Consider the following 18045-nt stretch of genomic DNA (forward strand, 5'->3'; position numbering starts at 1 on the left):
TCTGCGTGTTGGTGAGTTGGCCGCATTGTTTACTGCTACACTAATGGTGATCTAATCAGTCTCCAATAGCGACTGAGCTTCAGCCTCTTCAGATAACTTATAATTTATCGTCATTCGCGAGTTGCTTACACAATTCTATGTGTACACCGGCCAAATTGCGTAGGCGGCTTTCCCCCGTTTCTCGGTCCACACGCGGCGCAAACCCGCCGTCCGTTGGTGTTAGTTCAAGCCAAGTCCACCCCGATACATTTAAACTGACCTACATCACCGCCAGATCAATAAACCATTGGTACATCACTCACTCATTTCACAATGACTGTCATTCATATGGGTGCGTCTCCTCTTTCCCCCCAATCGTTATTTCCCCCCTCTTACTTACGCCTCGCAGTTCTCTTTAAGTTTCGCTCTGATGTCGACGAGTCACACCGCGAGACATTTGTCAAAGAACTCAAAACCCTCAAGACATTACCATGCGTCAAAGACGAACGTCTTGTCGTGGGGGGTCCATCTATTACAGATCCAATTGCGAGGAGTAAAGGCTTTCAGATTTGCTTATTGAGTTTTCACCATGATAAGGCTGCGTTGGCGGCGTATCAGGCGAGTAGTGAACATCACAGGTAAATCTAACCCCCCATTATCGAAAAGAACAGAAGCTGATGGGTTACAGGGTCACGAGTCAATATCTCTGGCCATTTGCAGAAGACGTAACGCGTTTCGACTTTGAAGTCGCAGAGGAGGATGAGGATACATTTGAGAAGAGTTTCAACTTGTCTGGCCAATGAGCATAAAAGAGACTTACACGGAACTTGTCCAATTGTTTGAGCATTACTCATCAGAATGCGATAATGCAGAGTCACCCCGCACCGAGATAACATCGGCGGCCGGCGGCCAAGGCTTGACCCGCCCCGCACTACTACACTACGGCCCGCCGGCTTTTGATGATGCTACGACGACGACTTCTGAAGGTCTAGAATGTTTGTGGGGTTAAGAAAATATCAGCCCTTTCTCTTCTATTCACAGATTCTTCTTTGTGCTTTGTTAGTGCTCTCTCATTGTTGTTTCTGTGATTGTCTGCCAGTGATTGTTTTTGGTGAGCTCAACACCATCGTTTGTATCACCACTTTGCTATCAACCATCTTACTTTCACGATGCCCCGCTTCAGCCTACCTCGCCTTGAAACCCTCAGCAAACCCAAATTTCTCAATGGCATACCAAACAATAGTATCTTTGCCATAGCGACTCTCATCGCCGTCAATGCCCTGGTATGGATCGCTGCAGGCATTGTTCTGCACTTCCATCCACGCCTCATCTCGCCAGCTGCCCTCTCATACGTCCTTGGTCTTCGCCATGCTTTGGACGCAGACCACATCGCAGCGATTGATCTGATGACACGTCGTCTCATCGCATCAGGTCAACGGCCTGCGACAGTGGGGACATTCTTTTCATTGGGGCACAGCACCATCGTCATAGTAACATGCATCGTCGTCGCAGCCACGAGTGGCGCTTTGAGGGAAAGGTTTGATGGGTTTCAGCACGTGGGAAATATAGTTGGAACTAGTGTCAGTGCCGCATTTCTTATTATCCTCTGTATAGGAAATGGCTGGGTTCTGTATAAGCTCATTCAGCGCTTACAAGCGATTCTGCAAGAGCGGAGAGACCAAGTCCGACTTGAAGGATTCGTCGAGGAGGAGACGCAGATCCAGGATCACTTTGCTCTGGAGGGAGGAGGCTTCTTGACGCGTGTGTTCAAAAGGCTATTTCGTGTTATCGACAGACCGTGGAAAATGTACCCGCTGGGCGTGGTATTTGGTCTTGGGTTCGATACAAGCTCAGAGATTGCGATATTAGGGATTGCGAGCATCCAGGCGGTACAAGGGACGAGTATCTGGTTGATTCTGATCTTTCCTATTCTCTTCACAGGTGAGTGGCGACGTATCTTCATTAGAGTTGGAGGTTTACTCACGCGCGATAGCTGGCATGTGCATGCTCGACACCACAGACGGAGCCCTCATGATGGCCCTGTACACGTCGAAAGCGTTCTCAAGAGACGTGGTAGCTATTCTGTACTATTCTATCGTCCTCACAGGAATTACAGTCGTGGTATCAGCTTTCATCGGCATCGTCCAGGTTCTCTCCCTAATACAGAACGTCGCAGACCCTCAGGGGCGGTTCTGGGATGGAGTTTCCTCGATCGGCGATCACTTTGACATTGTCGGAGGGAGTATCTGTGGTGTGTTCCTCATCGTGGGTCTCGGATCGATATTCGTGTATAAACCTTGGAGGAGGCACGTGGAGAGGCAACAGCAAAGCTTGATTCAGGATCCGGAGCCCTCTTTGGACGCTCAATCGCCTGCGCCTTCGACGGAGCATGAAGATGATGGATTTGTTCAGGCGCAGATGATTGTTTAGCTTTCGTGCGTCTTCTCTTCAAGTTGCGCGATTGGCCGTGGGATTTGTATCTTCACGATTACTGGGTGAGGGTTGCGGTCTCGAGGCTGCGTTCACACTCTAATTGGCAAGTATGAGACTGTATTCTACGAAGAACGAAGGAGAGACTGCTCAGTACCTGCGAAACCAATGAGGTATAAGAGAGCGCTTGACCATCCTTTTTGGTCCTCTTGTTTCTCCTATCATCATTTTGTTGGGTTTATGATCTTTGGCTTTGGCTTTGGCTTTGGCAAATCCATCGATATCGATATCAATGTCAGCATCAATAATCATGGAATCAGAAGCAGCACTTGGTCCACTACCAGCTGCCTCTATAGGTGAAATAGGTAAGTTTATTAATTTTCGACCTACACTCTTGCCGACCACAACTGACAAAGTTAATTCAGAGTCTCAAGGCCTACAGGACCAATCGAGTAACGATGTTGTTCGCAGTTTCGGCGTCGAAAACGGCAACGCCCTGCACATTTCCATAGATGACCACCCCATCACGTTGCCTCTCTCCTCGCCAGAGGAAATTTTCACCAACCCATCGACGTACAGTCGTGAGGAAACTATAGACTGCATACAACGAGGTGTCGGTCAATTCTGGGCTGATGATTTGGCTGCCCAACAGATGAATGCCGGTACCAACATGCAGAACCCTCCTCAAGAGCAGAATTCCTCTCAAGAACAGAGCCCACCTCAAGAACAGAGCTCTCCTCAAGAGCAGAACTCCCCTCATGCTCCAAGTGCCACACCTGAGATCAAACCTATACCTCAGGCCAAGGAGGCCCGAGGTGTAAAGAGAACGAGGGCATCTGAACCCGACGAGTCTCGAGCAGCAAAGCGACCTACCAGGAGAAAACGCCAGCCCGCGACCAAGAAAGCGAAGTCTAAAGAGCCCCGTCGTTTTCCAAAACTTCTACCGAAGCCTCCTCAGCCAGCTTCCCATTGGAATGGGACGGTGATCCCTGGCATACAGCGTCCGTATGGTGGTTCTTGGCAGAGACAGACGGGTATAGATCCTCGCGGTGTTGCGTATTCTGGCAACGCGAGTGTCTATATGTCTTCCCCCATGCTACTTCAGCAGCAGGGGACGACGAGAAGCATGCTTCCTACCCCAGTGCCTTCTCCTGGCCAGATTCCCTACCCTAGGCCACCTCAGCAGCAGGGGACGACGAGAAGCATGCTTCCTACCCCAGTGCCTTCTCCTGGCCAGATTCCTTACCCTATGCCACCTCCGCAGCAGCTTGCTAATGAGATGACGATGGGAAGTATGAGGCATCATCAGCCCGAGGGGAATGGCATTCCCGTGATGTATGTCCCACCTAGCTTTTCCGTGGGGCATATTCAGCCAAGGGGCAATGGCAATGCCATGATGCATCAATATAATGGTCCTATGGTGAATGCCTCTAGCTCTTTCATGGTAAATTACCAGCCAAGAGGGTTTGGGGGGTTTAGTATAAACTAGGTAAAGAGTCCACTAAACTTAGACTAAATTTACCTAAATATTTTATCGCATAGGGTAAAGGTCCTAACACAAGGTCTCTTCGCTTGAGACTAAAGTGCCTATAATACATTTATCGTCTATAGAGAAGAGCAGACAAGGCTCTCTCGATCATGGAAATTGATATCGTGTCTCAAGATCGAGAATGCGGGGTAGTCCTTTCGTGAAGCCGGCTTGTATCCTCCGAATGGGTCTTTGACCAGGCTGAGTCGTGTCGTGACAGGGAAAGGAGGATGGATTTGCAGTCTCAAAGTCCCCAGTTTCTGAGGCTGATCAACTGTACCCACTTAGCTATAGTAGGTAGCTAGGGGATTGAAAGAGTCAGATGCGCCCCCGTTTTCGGAAGCGTTGCCACCCTTGTCGCTCTTAAGTAAGGTATGTAGGGTAGGGCAGTCCTAATCTCTGCCTTCTTATAGGCTAATTGCTTATCGCTGGTGTAGCTAAAGTGCCACTTGGTACTGATAAGACTTTGTTTCTTTTGGGGGCGTCTTTGTTCCAGAATTGACGTGAAAGGTGTATCTGAACAGGCGCTTGAACGAGAAGGATTGCTTCGTTATTGGGACTTTGGATAAGTATGCACCAACCTCCTGGGTGAAGAGGAAGGGCTCATGACCAGTCATTTTGGCCGGTAGTATCACCGCCTTGAAGGCCTCAGGAGAGACAGTATTCCGCCCACTGTTGGTCCGTGAGGTGGTCACCTCAACGAGTCCCGTCCGTCCCTGCATGATAATGCACTGCTGCGCCTATCATCAAGGCTCACTACAGTGCTTCGCTTCTGTTTGTCTGCAGCCTTGAACCGGACCTAGCGGGCGTCCCTGGCGCCCCGCACTGTTTGCCTCGCCAAAGTACCTCAAAAGAAGTTGACGGCGCCCCAGGACCCTTACTCACTTGCTATCTTGCTCTACTGTGCGTTCTAGGTTGGACCCCTAGAAATCCAATCCTGGGGACCCACCGGCCGGATCAACGACTCGACTCAGGAGTTCTAGCCTCGCTCTTTCTGACGAATCGGATCAAAGGGATATTCGAGGCCATGCCCATAGCGGATGGCGAAAGATTAGTAGATCTTTGTTTCCGAAGATTCGACTGGCCTCTCGTGCTTCGCTTCGTTGTACAGTACAGTACGGCACTACTGTCTTCGTCTGCTTTGTCATCTAAACTACGGAATCGGACTGCCCGTCGTCAAAGGAAAATGTCATCGGAAAGTGAGGGTGTCGTGGTGTCAGACAGACACACATGGTTGAGCGTCAAGTCAACACACAAAAAAGCCAAGGAGTTAAACCCCAGCCCCAACACAACAGAGCGGTCTGGAATATGCGCGGCCAGAAGGGGGAATTGCTCAGCAACCCTGTGCCATGCAACCGGGTTCGAAGATCGCGTTTTCCGTGAAATTAATAGGGCGCTTGGTTGAGCTGGGATGAGACAACAAGCAACAATGTCTCTCCTCTCTCTGTCTCTGCAGGCCCCGGGTATCGGGCCTAGCTCCATACTGTACATTTATATACTTTCCAGTTCCGGGGATGGGGAGGACCCTTGCTAATCCACACTGTCCGGTGCTCCGTGCATCAAATGGTGCCATTCGAGAATGTCTAAGTGCCTGCGGGTACTGTACCTCTACAGCTTTGTTTTGCTGGTGAGGAACATGTCGAGCCCTTCCAGTTTCCGTCGGTGAAGTTGTCATGTACTGTACTGTGCAGGACCGTGTCGTGTCGTGTCGTGTGTCTGTGGACCCTTGGTCTGGGGACTTCGGTTGATGGGTGGTGGCGGACGACTAGTGCGGCAGTGAATAGCATTCCCATTTCCTTTGCTCGACTCTTGTCATATATAGACCCTTCTTTTCCTCCGACTTCGGTTTTCTCCTTTTCTTTTCGATTTCCTTCAGTTCTTAACGGGACGCTGGTTCCTTTACCATATTTGTCACCTCTCTCATACTCTCGAAGGGTGTACCATCTTATCTTGTGTAGTTCAACAAGATACACCCAAACACCTTACACCGTACTATCCTCCCTCCAGATAGCAAATCTACTCCTCAGGAGACCGTTCTTTCTTTAGTTTACTATATATCACATCCATCAGAATGCACGGTTACAGTTCATCAGAAGAGTCCGACGACCCTCGTCGGCCTCGTGCCCAACCTGCCACCACCAACAACAACGACCAGAAGAAGAAGAAAAAGAAGAAGCTCCCGCCCCAAAAGAGCATCAACCGCATCTGGAAGAAGTTCTCCAAGCGCAAGTTTCACAAGGCTCTCGCCGTCCTCCCATTCGACCCCGTGCAACCTCCTGCTACCTACTATTCCAACGAGCTCTTATCGGCCGGTTACGAGCGAGCCGCTGAGGAATGTCGACGCAAGGTTGAGAAGATCATTAAAGAATGCAAGCGAGTGAATATGCGATATCGAGATCCTGGTTGGGATTTGGTGAGTTTGCCGTCTGTTCGTAGTCCGTGTGAATTTGGCGCTAATGCACTTCCTAGGATTGGGATCTCAAGTATGAGAAGGGCCATTGCTTGAATAACCTGGGATCGCAAAAATTCGAGCTCAACAGGACAACACTGCTGAGCTCAAAGGCGGCTGTTCCCAAGGCCGTCAAGCGAGTGCACGAGATCTTTGAGAATCCCACCTTCATGAAAGAGGTTAGTGGTGGTGACGTCAAGCAGGGCAGTCTAGGAGACTGCTGGATCATGGCTGGCCTAACAGCTCTGGCCAATGTTGCAGGAGGTCTACAGCGGATCTGCGTTGCCCATGACACAAAGATCGGCATCTACGGCTTTGTCTTTTATCGAGATGGCGAATGGATCTACTCCATCATCGACGATAAACTCTATCTCAAGTCTCCTTTGTGGGATTCCCCCTCCATGCAGAGAGATCTTCTGCAGCAGATCGATCGTGAGGATAACGAGAATGTTTATCGCAAGACCTATCAGACTGGCTCCAAGGCTCTTTTCTTTGCGCAGTGCAGAGATCAGAATGAGACTTGGGTTCCTCTCTTCGAGAAGGCCTACGCCAAGGCTCATGGTGACTATGCGTCATTGGCGGGTGGCTGGATTGGTGAGGGTGTCGAGGATCTCTCTGGTGGAGTTACCACTGAGCTCTTGACGTCTGACATTCTCGATATCGATGAGTTTTGGGATAAGGAGATGTCACGAGTCAACGATGAGTTCCTCTTTGGCGCTTCTACTGGTCTGCTTGAGCACGGATACGGTGAGCGCAATGGCATCTCTGAAGGGCACGCCTATGTCGTCATGGAGGCTCGTACTCTAAAGTCTGGCCAGCGCTTGGTCAAGCTTCGCAATCCTTGGGGTAAAGTCCGCAAGGGTATTTGGGAGGGAGCTTGGAGTGATGGCTCCAAGGAGTGGACTACCGAGGTGCAGGAGGAGATGGACCACAAGTTTGGCAGCGACTCTGTTTTCTGGATTTCTTATGAGGATCTTATTCGGAAATATTCTCACTTCGACCGTACTCGACTCTTCCGCGATCGAGACTGGCGATGCTGCCAGCGCTGGATTGGCGTTGATGTTCCGTGGAAGGCGGCTTACCATGAGAAGTTTCACATTAAGTTGACTCAGGACTCGCCTCTTGTTTTGGTTCTTTCACAGCTTGACGGTCGGTATTTCAAGGGTCTCCACGGACAGTACTCCTTCCGCCTTCACTTCCGACTTCACTACGAGGACAGCCCCAATGCCGAGGACTACATTGTCCGGTCTCACGGTAACTATCTCATGGAGCGTTCTGTTTCTGTTGAGCTGCCTGATCTTCCCGCTGGCAACTATGTCGTTTACCTCAAGGTTACTGGCGAGCGAGACTCTAACGCTCAATCTGTCGAGCAGGTCGTCAAGCGCGAGGCTGCCGACAGAACTGAGAATGAGAAGCTTGCTCAAGTTGGTTACGCTTATGATCTAGCCCACAGCAAGGCTTGGGACCACATGGACAAGGTCACCAAGCTTCGCCAAAAGAAGGATCAGAAGAAGGCATCTGCCAGTCGTCAGAAGGAGCGTCGCCGCATGTGGGAGAAGCGTGCTACCAACCGCGACGTCACCAAACAGCAGACCAAGAAGAACGCGGACAAGAGAAAGCGACGCCGCGCAGAGTGGGAGGCTGAGCAGAACCGCCTTGATGAGGAGTTCAACGCTAAGGTCAAGGCTGAGCGTGAGCAGATGAAGAAGGAGAGGCTTGCTAAGGCTGAGGCTGAGAAAGCCGCTGAAGCTGAGAAGAGGGCTCAAGAAGCTGATGATGAGGCTTTGAGAAAGAAGACTGAGGAGATCAAGATTTCGGAAGACAAGGATGAGCCTGTCGTCGTAGATGAGCACCACAAGGATCATGATGACGCGGTTATTTCCGTCTCCACTGGATCGCCTCACTTGACTCCCAAGTCTATGGACTCTACAGCCGAGGGTGCTGAAGAGAAGCAGGAAGTTCCCCCAGTCAGTGGAGGACCTCCAGCTCCCATCGAGGAAGAAGAGCCTCTCCCCGTCCGCCCTCGACCTGCCTACGATTCTGCTGGCGAGTCATCCGACTCACCTGTTGAAGACTGGGAAGCTCTCTACAGCAGCGACGACATGGCTCGCAAGCCTCGCCTCACACAAGCCAACCAAGGCGCCGCCCAAGACGACTACGACTCGGAGGAGGAAAAGATGCCCGAGCCGTGGAACGCCATCTGCATCGTCGGCGTGCGCGTGTATTCCAAGGACGAGAACCTGGAGCTGCGCACCGTCATGGAAGGCGGTGAGCTTCTAGAGGGCGGCATGGGCTCCAAGGGCGCCGCAGATCTCGACAACGCTCAGTCCAACGCGGGCGGTGGACGAGCCGATGACAAGGATGCTTCCAAGACGAAGCAGGATGATGACAGGTCGTATCCCCCCGTCATCCGCAAAGACGGAAAATACGTGGAAGATGAGAATACATCTGGAGAGAAGTATTCTTCTATCCAGAGCTATTTCCACATCGACTCTGCTTTTACGACGAGGGTCAATTCTCCAGCCCCGACACCTTATGAGCATGATCGGAGGTTGGAGTTCCCTGCTGCTAGCCGATAAGGCTTGAGCTTATGGATTTCTGTTTGAGAGCGTATTAGAGATTCTAGAATGATCATGACTCGAGGGTATACGGTATCGAGATGATATAGATTATAGGTTAATACTTGATGTTTTGGGAATAGGATGAATGGTTGTAGGATAGGCGCAGGTATTGGGATTCTTTCAGGAACGATGACATGAACCGTTTTTGTTTAGCAGAGATATCAAGAATGTTTTGAACAATGGATCACAATTACAAACAACTTCAGCTTGCTGAATGATACCATTTTGAGCTGATTGATGTGAGACTTGCGACAAAGTAACACAAATGGCGGCATCAGCCTTTCCACGTGCAAACAAACACAAACAGGAATGCAAATTCCACGTTCCAGGTCGCAAACAGATTGGACTGCAGTCTGCAGGTCCTGAGACAGCCTGTGGCCATGCGCTAAACGTGCCTAGACGGGCCAGGTTAGTCCCTGGAAATCACGAGTCAGCTCCTGTAACCGAGCTTTTTTGGAGGCGTCAGCTGCCTAGACTGTGTGGAGCCTAGGCACCTTCATGGAAAGTGGGTGCGATAACGGAAGCTTAGCTTATCGCACCCCAAGTTCCGTCATCGTTCAAGCTCTCCCCCGTCTGGTCCGTCCGTATCTCAACTTTCTTCTTCCCTTTCATCTCGTGTAATTATTACCTTTTTTATCTTTCTTGTACCATCTATTCTTATCGCTCCCATCATGTAGTCATGGGTGAATACTAGTATCTAACATTACCTACCTACATCACATTCAACATGGCTTCTTCTTCCAAAAGCTCTTTGCGCCGTAGTCATGGCGACTCATCCGGAGCCTCGTCTGGACATTCGCATCCACGATCAGCGACACAATCTCGACTTTCCACCGCGCCCTCTATCGATATCGACACTCTCGTTAACCACCTCCTCGTCGCGAAACGATCGCTTTCTTCTATGACTCTTGTTCTTCGCGCGAATGAGATCGCGAATGATGCTAGGCAGTCACATGATGATGTTTCCATCCTAGCTGCGCAGGCGGGCTTCTTACGAACGTCTATACTGGATCAGACGGCGATTCTGGTGAGAACTAGGAGGAGCTTGCAGAGCACTTATGAGTGGGGAAAGAAGGACTTTCGAAAGCTGGTCAAGTCGATGGACCTGGTCGATGGACAGCTTGATCATACTATGGAGATGCTGCGTGAGACTGGGGTTGAGAGTGTTTTTAGACCTCAGGGTGAAGAGAGACGAAGTCTTCTTGATTTTATCGATGAAGGAGGTGTGGATGGAGTGCGCGAGGCGATGAAGCAGAGCATCCAGGAGCTACAGGTAAGCTACCCAGCAAAAGACATCGCCAGTCATGCGCTGACACCGATTAGGCTATTCAGCAATCCTTCGACGGAGATCTACTCCGTTTCGATAACGACATCCGGAACCTGAAGAAAGTGGTGGCCGATACGCCCAGCATACAGGATATACCACAGGGCAATAATCCATCGGCCGGCGAGATCCTCGAGAGTCTAGTCGACCATTCAGCCAACATGGCTCAGCTCCTCGCATCGCTGAACCATCACTTCGACATGTGCGTCACCGCGATCCGAACGACCGAAGGCGGCGTAGCTCTCGCTCGCCGTAGAGCTGCCGAGGCTACACAGTCCCAAGGAAATGACGGTGTCTCCATTTCAGGCGTCATCGCCGAACAAGAGTCTAATGTGTCCGACCTCGAACCCAAAACGGCGAAAGACCGAGCTGAGATGTTAAAAGTCGTCGTGCAGGACGCACGCGAGGTCGACGACGTGGTGCAGGAGATACAAGAGCGCCTCACGGCAATGGAGCAGGATTACACAGTGCTGCAGGAACAGCACGACATCTCAAAACAGGCCTACACGGGCATGCTACAGGCATACGCTATTTTGGGCGATATCGGCGATCGACTCGCTGACTACCTCGCGGCCGAGGGAGACTTTAAAACACGATGGGACATGGAGAAAGAGAGCGTCTTTGCCAAGTTGCAAGAGATGCAGCAGCTCAAAGACTTTTACGAGCGCTACGCAAGTGCGTATGACAGTCTGATTCTCGAAGTCGAGCGCCGTCGCGCAGTAGACGATCGCGTGCGCAGCCTCTGGCGCAAAGCACAAGAGAACGTGGACAAGCTCCTCGAGACAGACCGCATGTCGCGCGAGGCGTTCCGGCAGGACGTGGGGGAGTTTCTGCCGACGGATCTGTGGGCGGGCATGCAGGGTTCTCCGAAGAAGTGGACTGTTGTGAAGGAGGGTGAGGGAGATGGAGATGGAGAGGTGCAGCCGATGAGGAGGAGTGTTGTTGAGGCTGCGAAGGAGAGACTTGCGAGGGCGGGGGAGAGACGAGGAGTGAGATAGAGTGATTGTTAGATATGTACGATTGGGATTGATAGCTGGGATGGCGTTTTGGATAGGGTGGTTATCTGGGATTGGGAATAATACTCCACATATTGCTTGCTATGAACTAGAGTTATCTGATGGTGGTTATGGTATGTTGATGAGATATAACAAGACAACGGACTGGTAGGATTTCTTACTTATCCTTTGACCAAAGGTAGCGTGATTTGATCAATGATCATTCTCATTTTCGAACGATCGACACTTGTGACGGCTCAACGGCAGCTAATCTTAGTTGCTGCTACTTGTAAGACGTTGTGTCGAGGCGTGTTGCTTTGATGCTAAACATGTTATGAGGCCCTTGTTATCTCCAACGAGCTATGCACGGGCCGTGACAAGGCTAACTAGCATAGCTTCTACGTAGATCCCGTAGACGACGGGCATCAGTCTGTGGATGGTTGTCAATCAAGGATATCAACTACAGTTCCTTGTTATTTGTTTACTTCGATGTAAGTTGTTGTGACAAAATAAATTAAGTGAGGGTTATGCTAAGATCTTAAAATGCTATGCAGTTGAGTTTCGTAAAGATCGTGATGATTTAAGATTCCGTTGCTCCATCCATGTTGCTGTCATTATTCCGGCCGTTTCTCATTACACACAAAATAACCTAAATGAAACGATTTGCGCCCTTCACTTCAACTCTTCGTTTGGACTGTTGAAACAATCTCCAGAGCTGCATGAATCAAGATCATCGGGCTTGATGGATGACAAGAACTCTGTCACTGAGCTCATGATGAAGACGTGCAAGTCCTTCTCGTCAGTAGAAACCACATCGGAGTAGATGGGCGATAGCTTGCGATAAACGTCTGAGGCGATGCTTGGGTTGATGGTGACGATGTTGCTGAGGACATCGGCGAGCATGTGCGTTGCTCGAGACATGGAGCGAGCTCCTGTTCCTCCTAGTGTAGCGACGGAGTCTTTGACTGTGTTGTGAAGCTCCTTTGTGATGAAGTAGGCATGGTTGAGGAAAGCTTGGCTATCGTCTTGAGTGAGATCAAGAGTTGGAGTCCTGTCCATGATCGAGACTGTTCGGGAGAGTGTTGCTCTAATGCTGTTCATCTTGCGAACGACTTTGTGCACAGCCTTATCCTTCGACAGTCTCTCAACCTTAGTTTCCTCCAAAACAGATTCTTTGCCGTTTGTTAGTAAGTGGAGTGACAGGAGGTATACTCGACGTACCGATGTCATCACATCTCTCCTTGATCTTCTCAGCAACACGATCTACCAAGCCAACCAAGCTCACATCCTTGCGGCTGATCGAGCGCTTGACGTGAGAAGTACGTCCTTTCTTCACTGAAGCTACAGTGACGCCAATACGCGGTGTAGCAAAGACTGGTAGACGGCGAGCTGCAAGTGTCTTTTCTCTGACGATGACTGTCTTGGACAGGGGAGTTGCCAAGACACCAGTGAAGAGCGTGACTGTGAGGAAGAGTGTCAACTTCATGATGAACAACCGAAGACGAAGCTTAGAGCGAAAAATGAGAGGGATGAAAGCAGAGCTGCCAGAGCTGATGAGATGTTGGCAAGGAGAGGGCATCACAGCCTTATACTTCCTGAGGACAAGCTTCAAGGCTTGAGCTTACACCCTATTAACGGCATGGACATGATCGACCGCCGATCTTATCCCCTTCCTACAGGGAAATATAAAGCTTAAAGCGGGAGGATCTGCAAGTTCCTGAGGTAAAACCTTAGATTGGGCTGCAGCATTCCCCCCTGCGTCTGGGGAGAAAGAAAACAGTGGGTGCTACTGACGCCAGAAACAGCAGGTTTTGAACTTGGTGGTTTTCTTTCTGGCCAAGCTTATCCCCTCGTTCAGAAAAGTTTGGCGTCAGATCAGAGAGTTTGGTGTAACCTGGTCTTGAATGCTGTGGTATTGGATGAGAAGATGGCGATCGCTGCGGACGATTGACATGGCTGAAGATCTGGGTTCTGCTGGGTATAGAGTGAGTCTGGATAGGAGAGCATGGTAGAAGCATTCAGCACCGATAAATAGTCATTACCTGTGAGTATCTGCTGTATCTTTGGTAACTCTGCTGAAGATACTCATCTCACCGTCCCCTCCCCTCCGAAAGCATCTAAGCTGACTCCGATCTCCTTTCCACTCTATCATCTGCCAAGTCCCCCACTGCCAGTGGCAGATAACCGTCTTTTCACATTCCCATCCCGATCCCAAATCACAGATCTTCAGAACTTGAACTACCGGATTAGTTCCCACCCAGCCCCGATAAGCTTCTCCCTGAGACAGCCCACATTCCTGCCCCCTTTTTCCCTACGCACCTATGATCGTTTCAGGCATTTTGTGTTCGGCCGCGTTAGTTTAAAATTGAATCATAGATCTCGGTTGTCTCGGCAGGAAGTGACCTGTCAATCAGCTGATCTAGATGAGGCTTGATATAAGATGGGCTGCCTTTGGAATGGTGGGCGGAAGGGTGGGACGGGAAGTGAGGAGCCACCCATCTGTAGTTTACAAAAGAGGTTTAGATGTCTTGGTAGACGGGAATTGGGTAGAGCTTAGCTTTGACGGGAATATGGACAAGGCGTTGTGTCGTAGATTGTGTTTTTGCGAGGCGCGGATGAGGCTGAAGACGGGCGCTGGGCTGATATCCAGCATCACTCCAAGCAGCCTCAAGTCGGGCTGCGGACCGTGATCTACTGTTGTCCTTTTCCTCCGGTGGACCTTCTGGGGAGATTTTTTTCTGGTGCTGGCCAAGTCTTGTCTGCCAAAGCAGAGCTCTTCAATCTTACCCTCAGTGTCGTCTAGTTCGTCGTCGTCTCATCACTAAAAGGTTTCCGGCCATACACAACGGTCCTAGAGATCGTCAGCAAACCCACATCCGCTCCTCTAATAAGGACCCAACTCACGTCTCAACCCATGCACATTTACTCTTATCCTTCATCTCCTTACGGAACAGCCCCAGCAACACCTGTACCTCCTCTCTGTACCACCCCAGCAGATCCATCAGCAGCAAAGTCGCATACCCTTCAATACTCTGCTCCAGAGCCTCTAGGAACAGCTCTCCTGCTCGTTTTAGCCTCTGGTCACTGGGCCACAGGTGCATGGGCGCCTTGATCTTCTTCTCCACGATGTCGACGAAGCCTGCTGCTCTGAGATTATCCCGCATCGTGTGTCCTTTGCAAACGGCGAATGAACGGCCCATTTTCTCACCGGCGGTGTAGAATGTATCAGCCCAGGTGTTGAAGACGTGGTCGGGGGGTAACTTGACGTGATCGGATTGGAGCTTGACGTCCATTTCTAGATCTTGGATCCAGCCTCCTGGTGCAAGGTGCGTATATGCCTTGCTGTATAGGTCGACCCAGTCGGGAACACTGCCATACATGGCGCGGATGTGAATAAAGTCGAAGTGGTTTTCAGGCCACGTCCAGTCGAGAAGACAATCTTCAATGACGAACTTGACGTTTGGAGGAACCACGACTGGTTGAATAGGACTCAGATCTGTGCCTGTGACTTCAGCCTCTGGGTATTCATCTCCAAAGTCAATCGCCCAAATCCCCGTCCCCGTACCGATATCCAACACACGTTTTGGTGCTTCTATAGGTGCAAGAAACAGTTTCTCATCGAGAGTGAAGAACAGTCCGACATGCGTGAGGTCCAGACCATGATTCTGCTGCGCATCATTGGGCGCCCAATACTCTGTCGACTGAATATTCTCATACGTCCTCCCATAGCGATTTCGGTACGCAAGAATGCTGCTTGTTATCGATACCGTCGACATATCACCAGAAATCGACTCGCCATCCTCGTCGTCGATCAGATCAGCGAGAATCTGCTCGTTTGGTTCAGTTTCCGGCGACGCGGACTCGGAATACACGACAGGTGGTCCCATTGTGTTGGTGGCTTGCTCAATGCACGTTCTTCCCCTGCCAACAAATTGACTTGGAGTTAGATTACAGGAAGAAGAGGAAGAAAAATGACGCATTCTTCAGCTGTTGGGCGCTGTTTGGTCTTTTTACGTATCATGCATCGATTACCGAACTACAGTAATGATCTTCTATGCCCTGCAGGGATCTAAGTCTGAGACAAAAATGATGTGTCTCATTTTCAGAAGCACGATGAAGTGTTCGCCGTAAGGATCCATCCGTCCATCAACACAAACACGCATATGTATAGCTGAGATAAGTAATCTTTATCTGTAAGGTACAGTATATTATTGATGTCATGTAGTGACGCAAGCTGGGTTAATAGGTATTCGCATCACGGATCGAGGACTGCTTCTTCATTACTCTGAATCATTTTGCAGGCGATCAATGAGGGCCAAAAACGGGGGCCCGGGACAAAGGCTTAGCTGAAAAGCCTCCAAAAGCAATATTGTCATGCGGCAGTCTCAGGTTTCTTCCAATCTTTGTGAATAGCCTGAGCCACTCCAATCAGATGGAGGAAGTGCATAAGCGGTGCATAAGCCACACATCACCAAGAAAGCTCACGATGCACTGCAGCAATGTGCAGAGCTGGAGTCAAGCTCCTGTACGTGCGGACCAATTGCATAGAGGTAGAAGAGTCGTAGGCTGGCGGGAGTAAGCTGCCATGAGCAAGTTTGTTGAGCCAAATGCTTGTCTTTGATACATTCCATTGATCTCGTGCATCAATAGTCTCGACTAGTGAGTTTAGTTCAAAGTAATCGGTGTTATAACAATTGCAACAATGACAAAAGCCCGCGGGTTTATATAGGCTATATCGAACCTTGACCTATAGAGCTTGGCTAGCACTAAGCCCAAGACATTCGGAGCTGAGCTCCGGTGTCTCACCCCCGTACCGGGCCCGTGAGAATTTCCTATTTGGGCAATGCACTCAATACTTCCGCTACTTCATCACCAACTTGGGTCTTCAACATCAAACTTCACTTAAAAGGACGAAATGATTCCTCAAATATCTCACATTGAATACCCCCACAGGAGGCTACCCATAAGTAAATATCTACATCAAATGAATAATATATACCCCCTCCAAGAAAACAAACAAAATCCCCAGTAAGCTAATACACACACATCACCACTTACACTCAAGCAGTGCAAGCAGGAGCGTCAGCAGTGACGGTGACGTAGTGGGTCTCAGCAGCAGAAACAATAACATATGAAGTCACGATAGTGTTGCTACCGGCATTGTTGTTGCTGCCGGCATTGCCATAGTTGTTGTTGCTGCTACCAGCGTTGTTGTTGTTGGAGCCCTTGGAGCCGGAACCAGTCTTGTCAGATGAGCTCTGTCCAGTGGGCTTGGGCACGGGGTAAGCGTTGTCCTTAGTCTTAGTAACTGCGGCGGTGTTAGCGGCTGCGGAGATTCCTTGGGCCGTGTTGCTGGGTGTCGCGGGTTGGGTGTCGTACTCATCACCATCGTCGGCAGGGCACTCCTCATCATCATCACCGGTCTCGGGCTCCTCATCCTCGTCGCAGTCCTCGTCATCGCCAGTCTCAGCGGCAGCAGAGGGAGTGGGCTCGTCCTCGTCGTCACAGTCCTCATCGTCACCCTCGTCAACGGGCTCCTCGTCGTCGCAGTCCTCGTCGTCGCTGGCATCGGGGGCAGTGGCAGTGGGCTCGGGAACGGCGGTGGTCACGCTCTCGAAGATGGGGCCGAGGGCGGAAGAAGTAACAGCGACGGCCTCAAGGGTGGTAGCACTGGGCTTCTCAGCGGCAGGGGCGGAGGTAGCGACGGGGGCAGCAGAGGCAGCGGAAGAAGGCTTGGTGGAACCAGAGCCGGAACCAGAGCCAGAGCCAGCGCCGACGACAAAGTCAACGCAAGACTCGTAGGTCTGGTCGATATCAGGAGCATCCCAGAACCACTGGAGAACACAGTCACCAGCCTTGGTGCACTCACCACCCAAGCTCTCGGGAAGAGTGACGCTGAAGGCAGTGTTGTTGGGGTTGAGACCAGCGTTGGCAGCATAGTTCTCAAACTCGATAAGAGGCTCTCCGATCATCTTATCAGTGGAGGTCTTGACAACGGAGACGTTGGCATAACCGGTGTGGGGAGCAGCGATGTTGACGTCAAAGTCAATCTTCTCGCCGAGCTTGTAGCTCTGGACATTGTCCTTGTTGTCGTCGAACTGGAAGCCCTTGCACAGCCAGAGGTTGCACTCCTTGGCGTCGAAGTTTGATCCGACGACCTGCTTGATGCCCTGGACGTTGCCGTTGATGTCGGCCTCCTGCTGGTAGAAGGGCTGCTCGCCACAGGCAGCCTTGAAGGCGTTGCCGGGCTTGCGGGGGGGAGGAGACTTGACGAAGCCGTGGGCGGCGACGAGGGGGAGAAGAGTAAGAAGGGCGGCGGCGTTCTTCATTTTGACGGTAGATATAAAAGTCTTGGGTAGTTTTTGTGTGAATTGATTCGTGAGAGTCTCTAGGACCAGATGTAAAGGTTGTAAAGAGTGGGTTTTGTGAATTGAACGGCCGTCAAGGCTCTGAACGAAAGTGAATGATTGGAATGAAAGTGAAGTACAAAAAAGTACAAGAAAAAAAGAATGGCGAATCTGGTCCTTCGAGGTCCGTGAAAGAATAGAGGTTGAGGAGAGAGAGAAGGGAGCAAAAATGAGGGTTGATCAAGTTGGATATATAGTCGAGACACTGCTCGGCGGATGACTTCTACACAGGGTTTAGCGATGGGGATCTGATACTCGGCGTCTGAGGCGAGGCGGTGGACCGTGGGCCTCGCTCCGTAGTCAATCTCGTTG

General features: G+C 50.6%; 8 protein-coding genes across 8 annotated transcripts; 5 read left to right on the plus strand and 3 right to left on the minus strand.

Moving 5' to 3' along the window:
* Positions 1 to 312: 312 nt before the first annotated feature.
* FPRO_05281 (uncharacterized protein) lies at positions 313 to 782 on the plus strand (the record flags this gene model as incomplete). The annotated part of the gene is made up of 3 exons (XM_031230881.1): positions 313 to 331; positions 389 to 617; positions 668 to 782. 3 exons carry the CDS (start codon positions 313 to 315, stop codon positions 780 to 782), a joined length of 363 nt encoding a protein of 120 aa, XP_031080974.1.
* Positions 783 to 1148: 366 nt separating this feature from the next.
* Positions 1149 to 2409, plus strand: FPRO_05282 (putative high-affinity nickel transport protein nic1; the record flags this gene model as incomplete). Its single annotated transcript, XM_031230882.1, has 2 exons — positions 1149 to 1920; positions 1973 to 2409. The coding sequence occupies 2 exons, from the start codon at positions 1149 to 1151 to the stop codon at positions 2407 to 2409; spliced, it is 1209 nt and encodes a 402-aa protein (XP_031080975.1).
* A 310-nt stretch (positions 2410 to 2719) lies between these two features.
* On the plus strand, positions 2720 to 3898 carry FPRO_05283 (uncharacterized protein; the record flags this gene model as incomplete). Its single annotated transcript, XM_031230884.1, has 2 exons — positions 2720 to 2774; positions 2835 to 3898. The coding sequence occupies 2 exons, from the start codon at positions 2720 to 2722 to the stop codon at positions 3896 to 3898; spliced, it is 1119 nt and encodes a 372-aa protein (XP_031080976.1).
* Positions 3899 to 6008: 2110 nt separating this feature from the next.
* FPRO_05284 (uncharacterized protein) lies at positions 6009 to 8965 on the plus strand (the record flags this gene model as incomplete). The annotated part of the gene is made up of 2 exons (XM_031230885.1): positions 6009 to 6350; positions 6407 to 8965. 2 exons carry the CDS (start codon positions 6009 to 6011, stop codon positions 8963 to 8965), a joined length of 2901 nt encoding a protein of 966 aa, XP_031080977.1.
* A 769-nt stretch (positions 8966 to 9734) lies between these two features.
* On the plus strand, positions 9735 to 11329 carry FPRO_05285 (uncharacterized protein; the record flags this gene model as incomplete). The annotated part of the gene is made up of 2 exons (XM_031230886.1): positions 9735 to 10280; positions 10331 to 11329. The coding sequence occupies 2 exons, from the start codon at positions 9735 to 9737 to the stop codon at positions 11327 to 11329; spliced, it is 1545 nt and encodes a 514-aa protein (XP_031080978.1).
* Positions 11330 to 11998: 669 nt separating this feature from the next.
* On the minus strand, positions 11999 to 12812 carry FPRO_05286 (uncharacterized protein; the record flags this gene model as incomplete). Its single annotated transcript, XM_031230887.1, has 2 exons — positions 11999 to 12498; positions 12548 to 12812. The coding sequence occupies 2 exons, from the start codon at positions 12810 to 12812 to the stop codon at positions 11999 to 12001; spliced, it is 765 nt and encodes a 254-aa protein (XP_031080979.1).
* Positions 12813 to 14125: 1313 nt separating this feature from the next.
* Positions 14126 to 15213, minus strand: FPRO_05287 (uncharacterized protein; the record flags this gene model as incomplete). The annotated part of the gene is made up of 2 exons (XM_031230888.1): positions 14126 to 14177; positions 14231 to 15213. The coding sequence occupies 2 exons, from the start codon at positions 15211 to 15213 to the stop codon at positions 14126 to 14128; spliced, it is 1035 nt and encodes a 344-aa protein (XP_031080980.1).
* Positions 15214 to 16386: 1173 nt separating this feature from the next.
* FPRO_05288 (uncharacterized protein) lies at positions 16387 to 17655 on the minus strand (the record flags this gene model as incomplete). Its single annotated transcript, XM_031230889.1, has 1 exon — positions 16387 to 17655. The coding sequence occupies one exon, from the start codon at positions 17653 to 17655 to the stop codon at positions 16387 to 16389; it is 1269 nt and encodes a 422-aa protein (XP_031080981.1).
* Between the last annotated feature and the right edge of the window lie 390 nt (positions 17656 to 18045).

This window comes from Fusarium proliferatum, assembly GCF_900067095.1.
Source record: "Fusarium proliferatum ET1 genome assembly, contig: FPRO_scaffold004, whole genome shotgun sequence".
Lineage (NCBI taxonomy): Eukaryota > Fungi > Ascomycota > Sordariomycetes > Hypocreales > Nectriaceae > Fusarium > Fusarium proliferatum.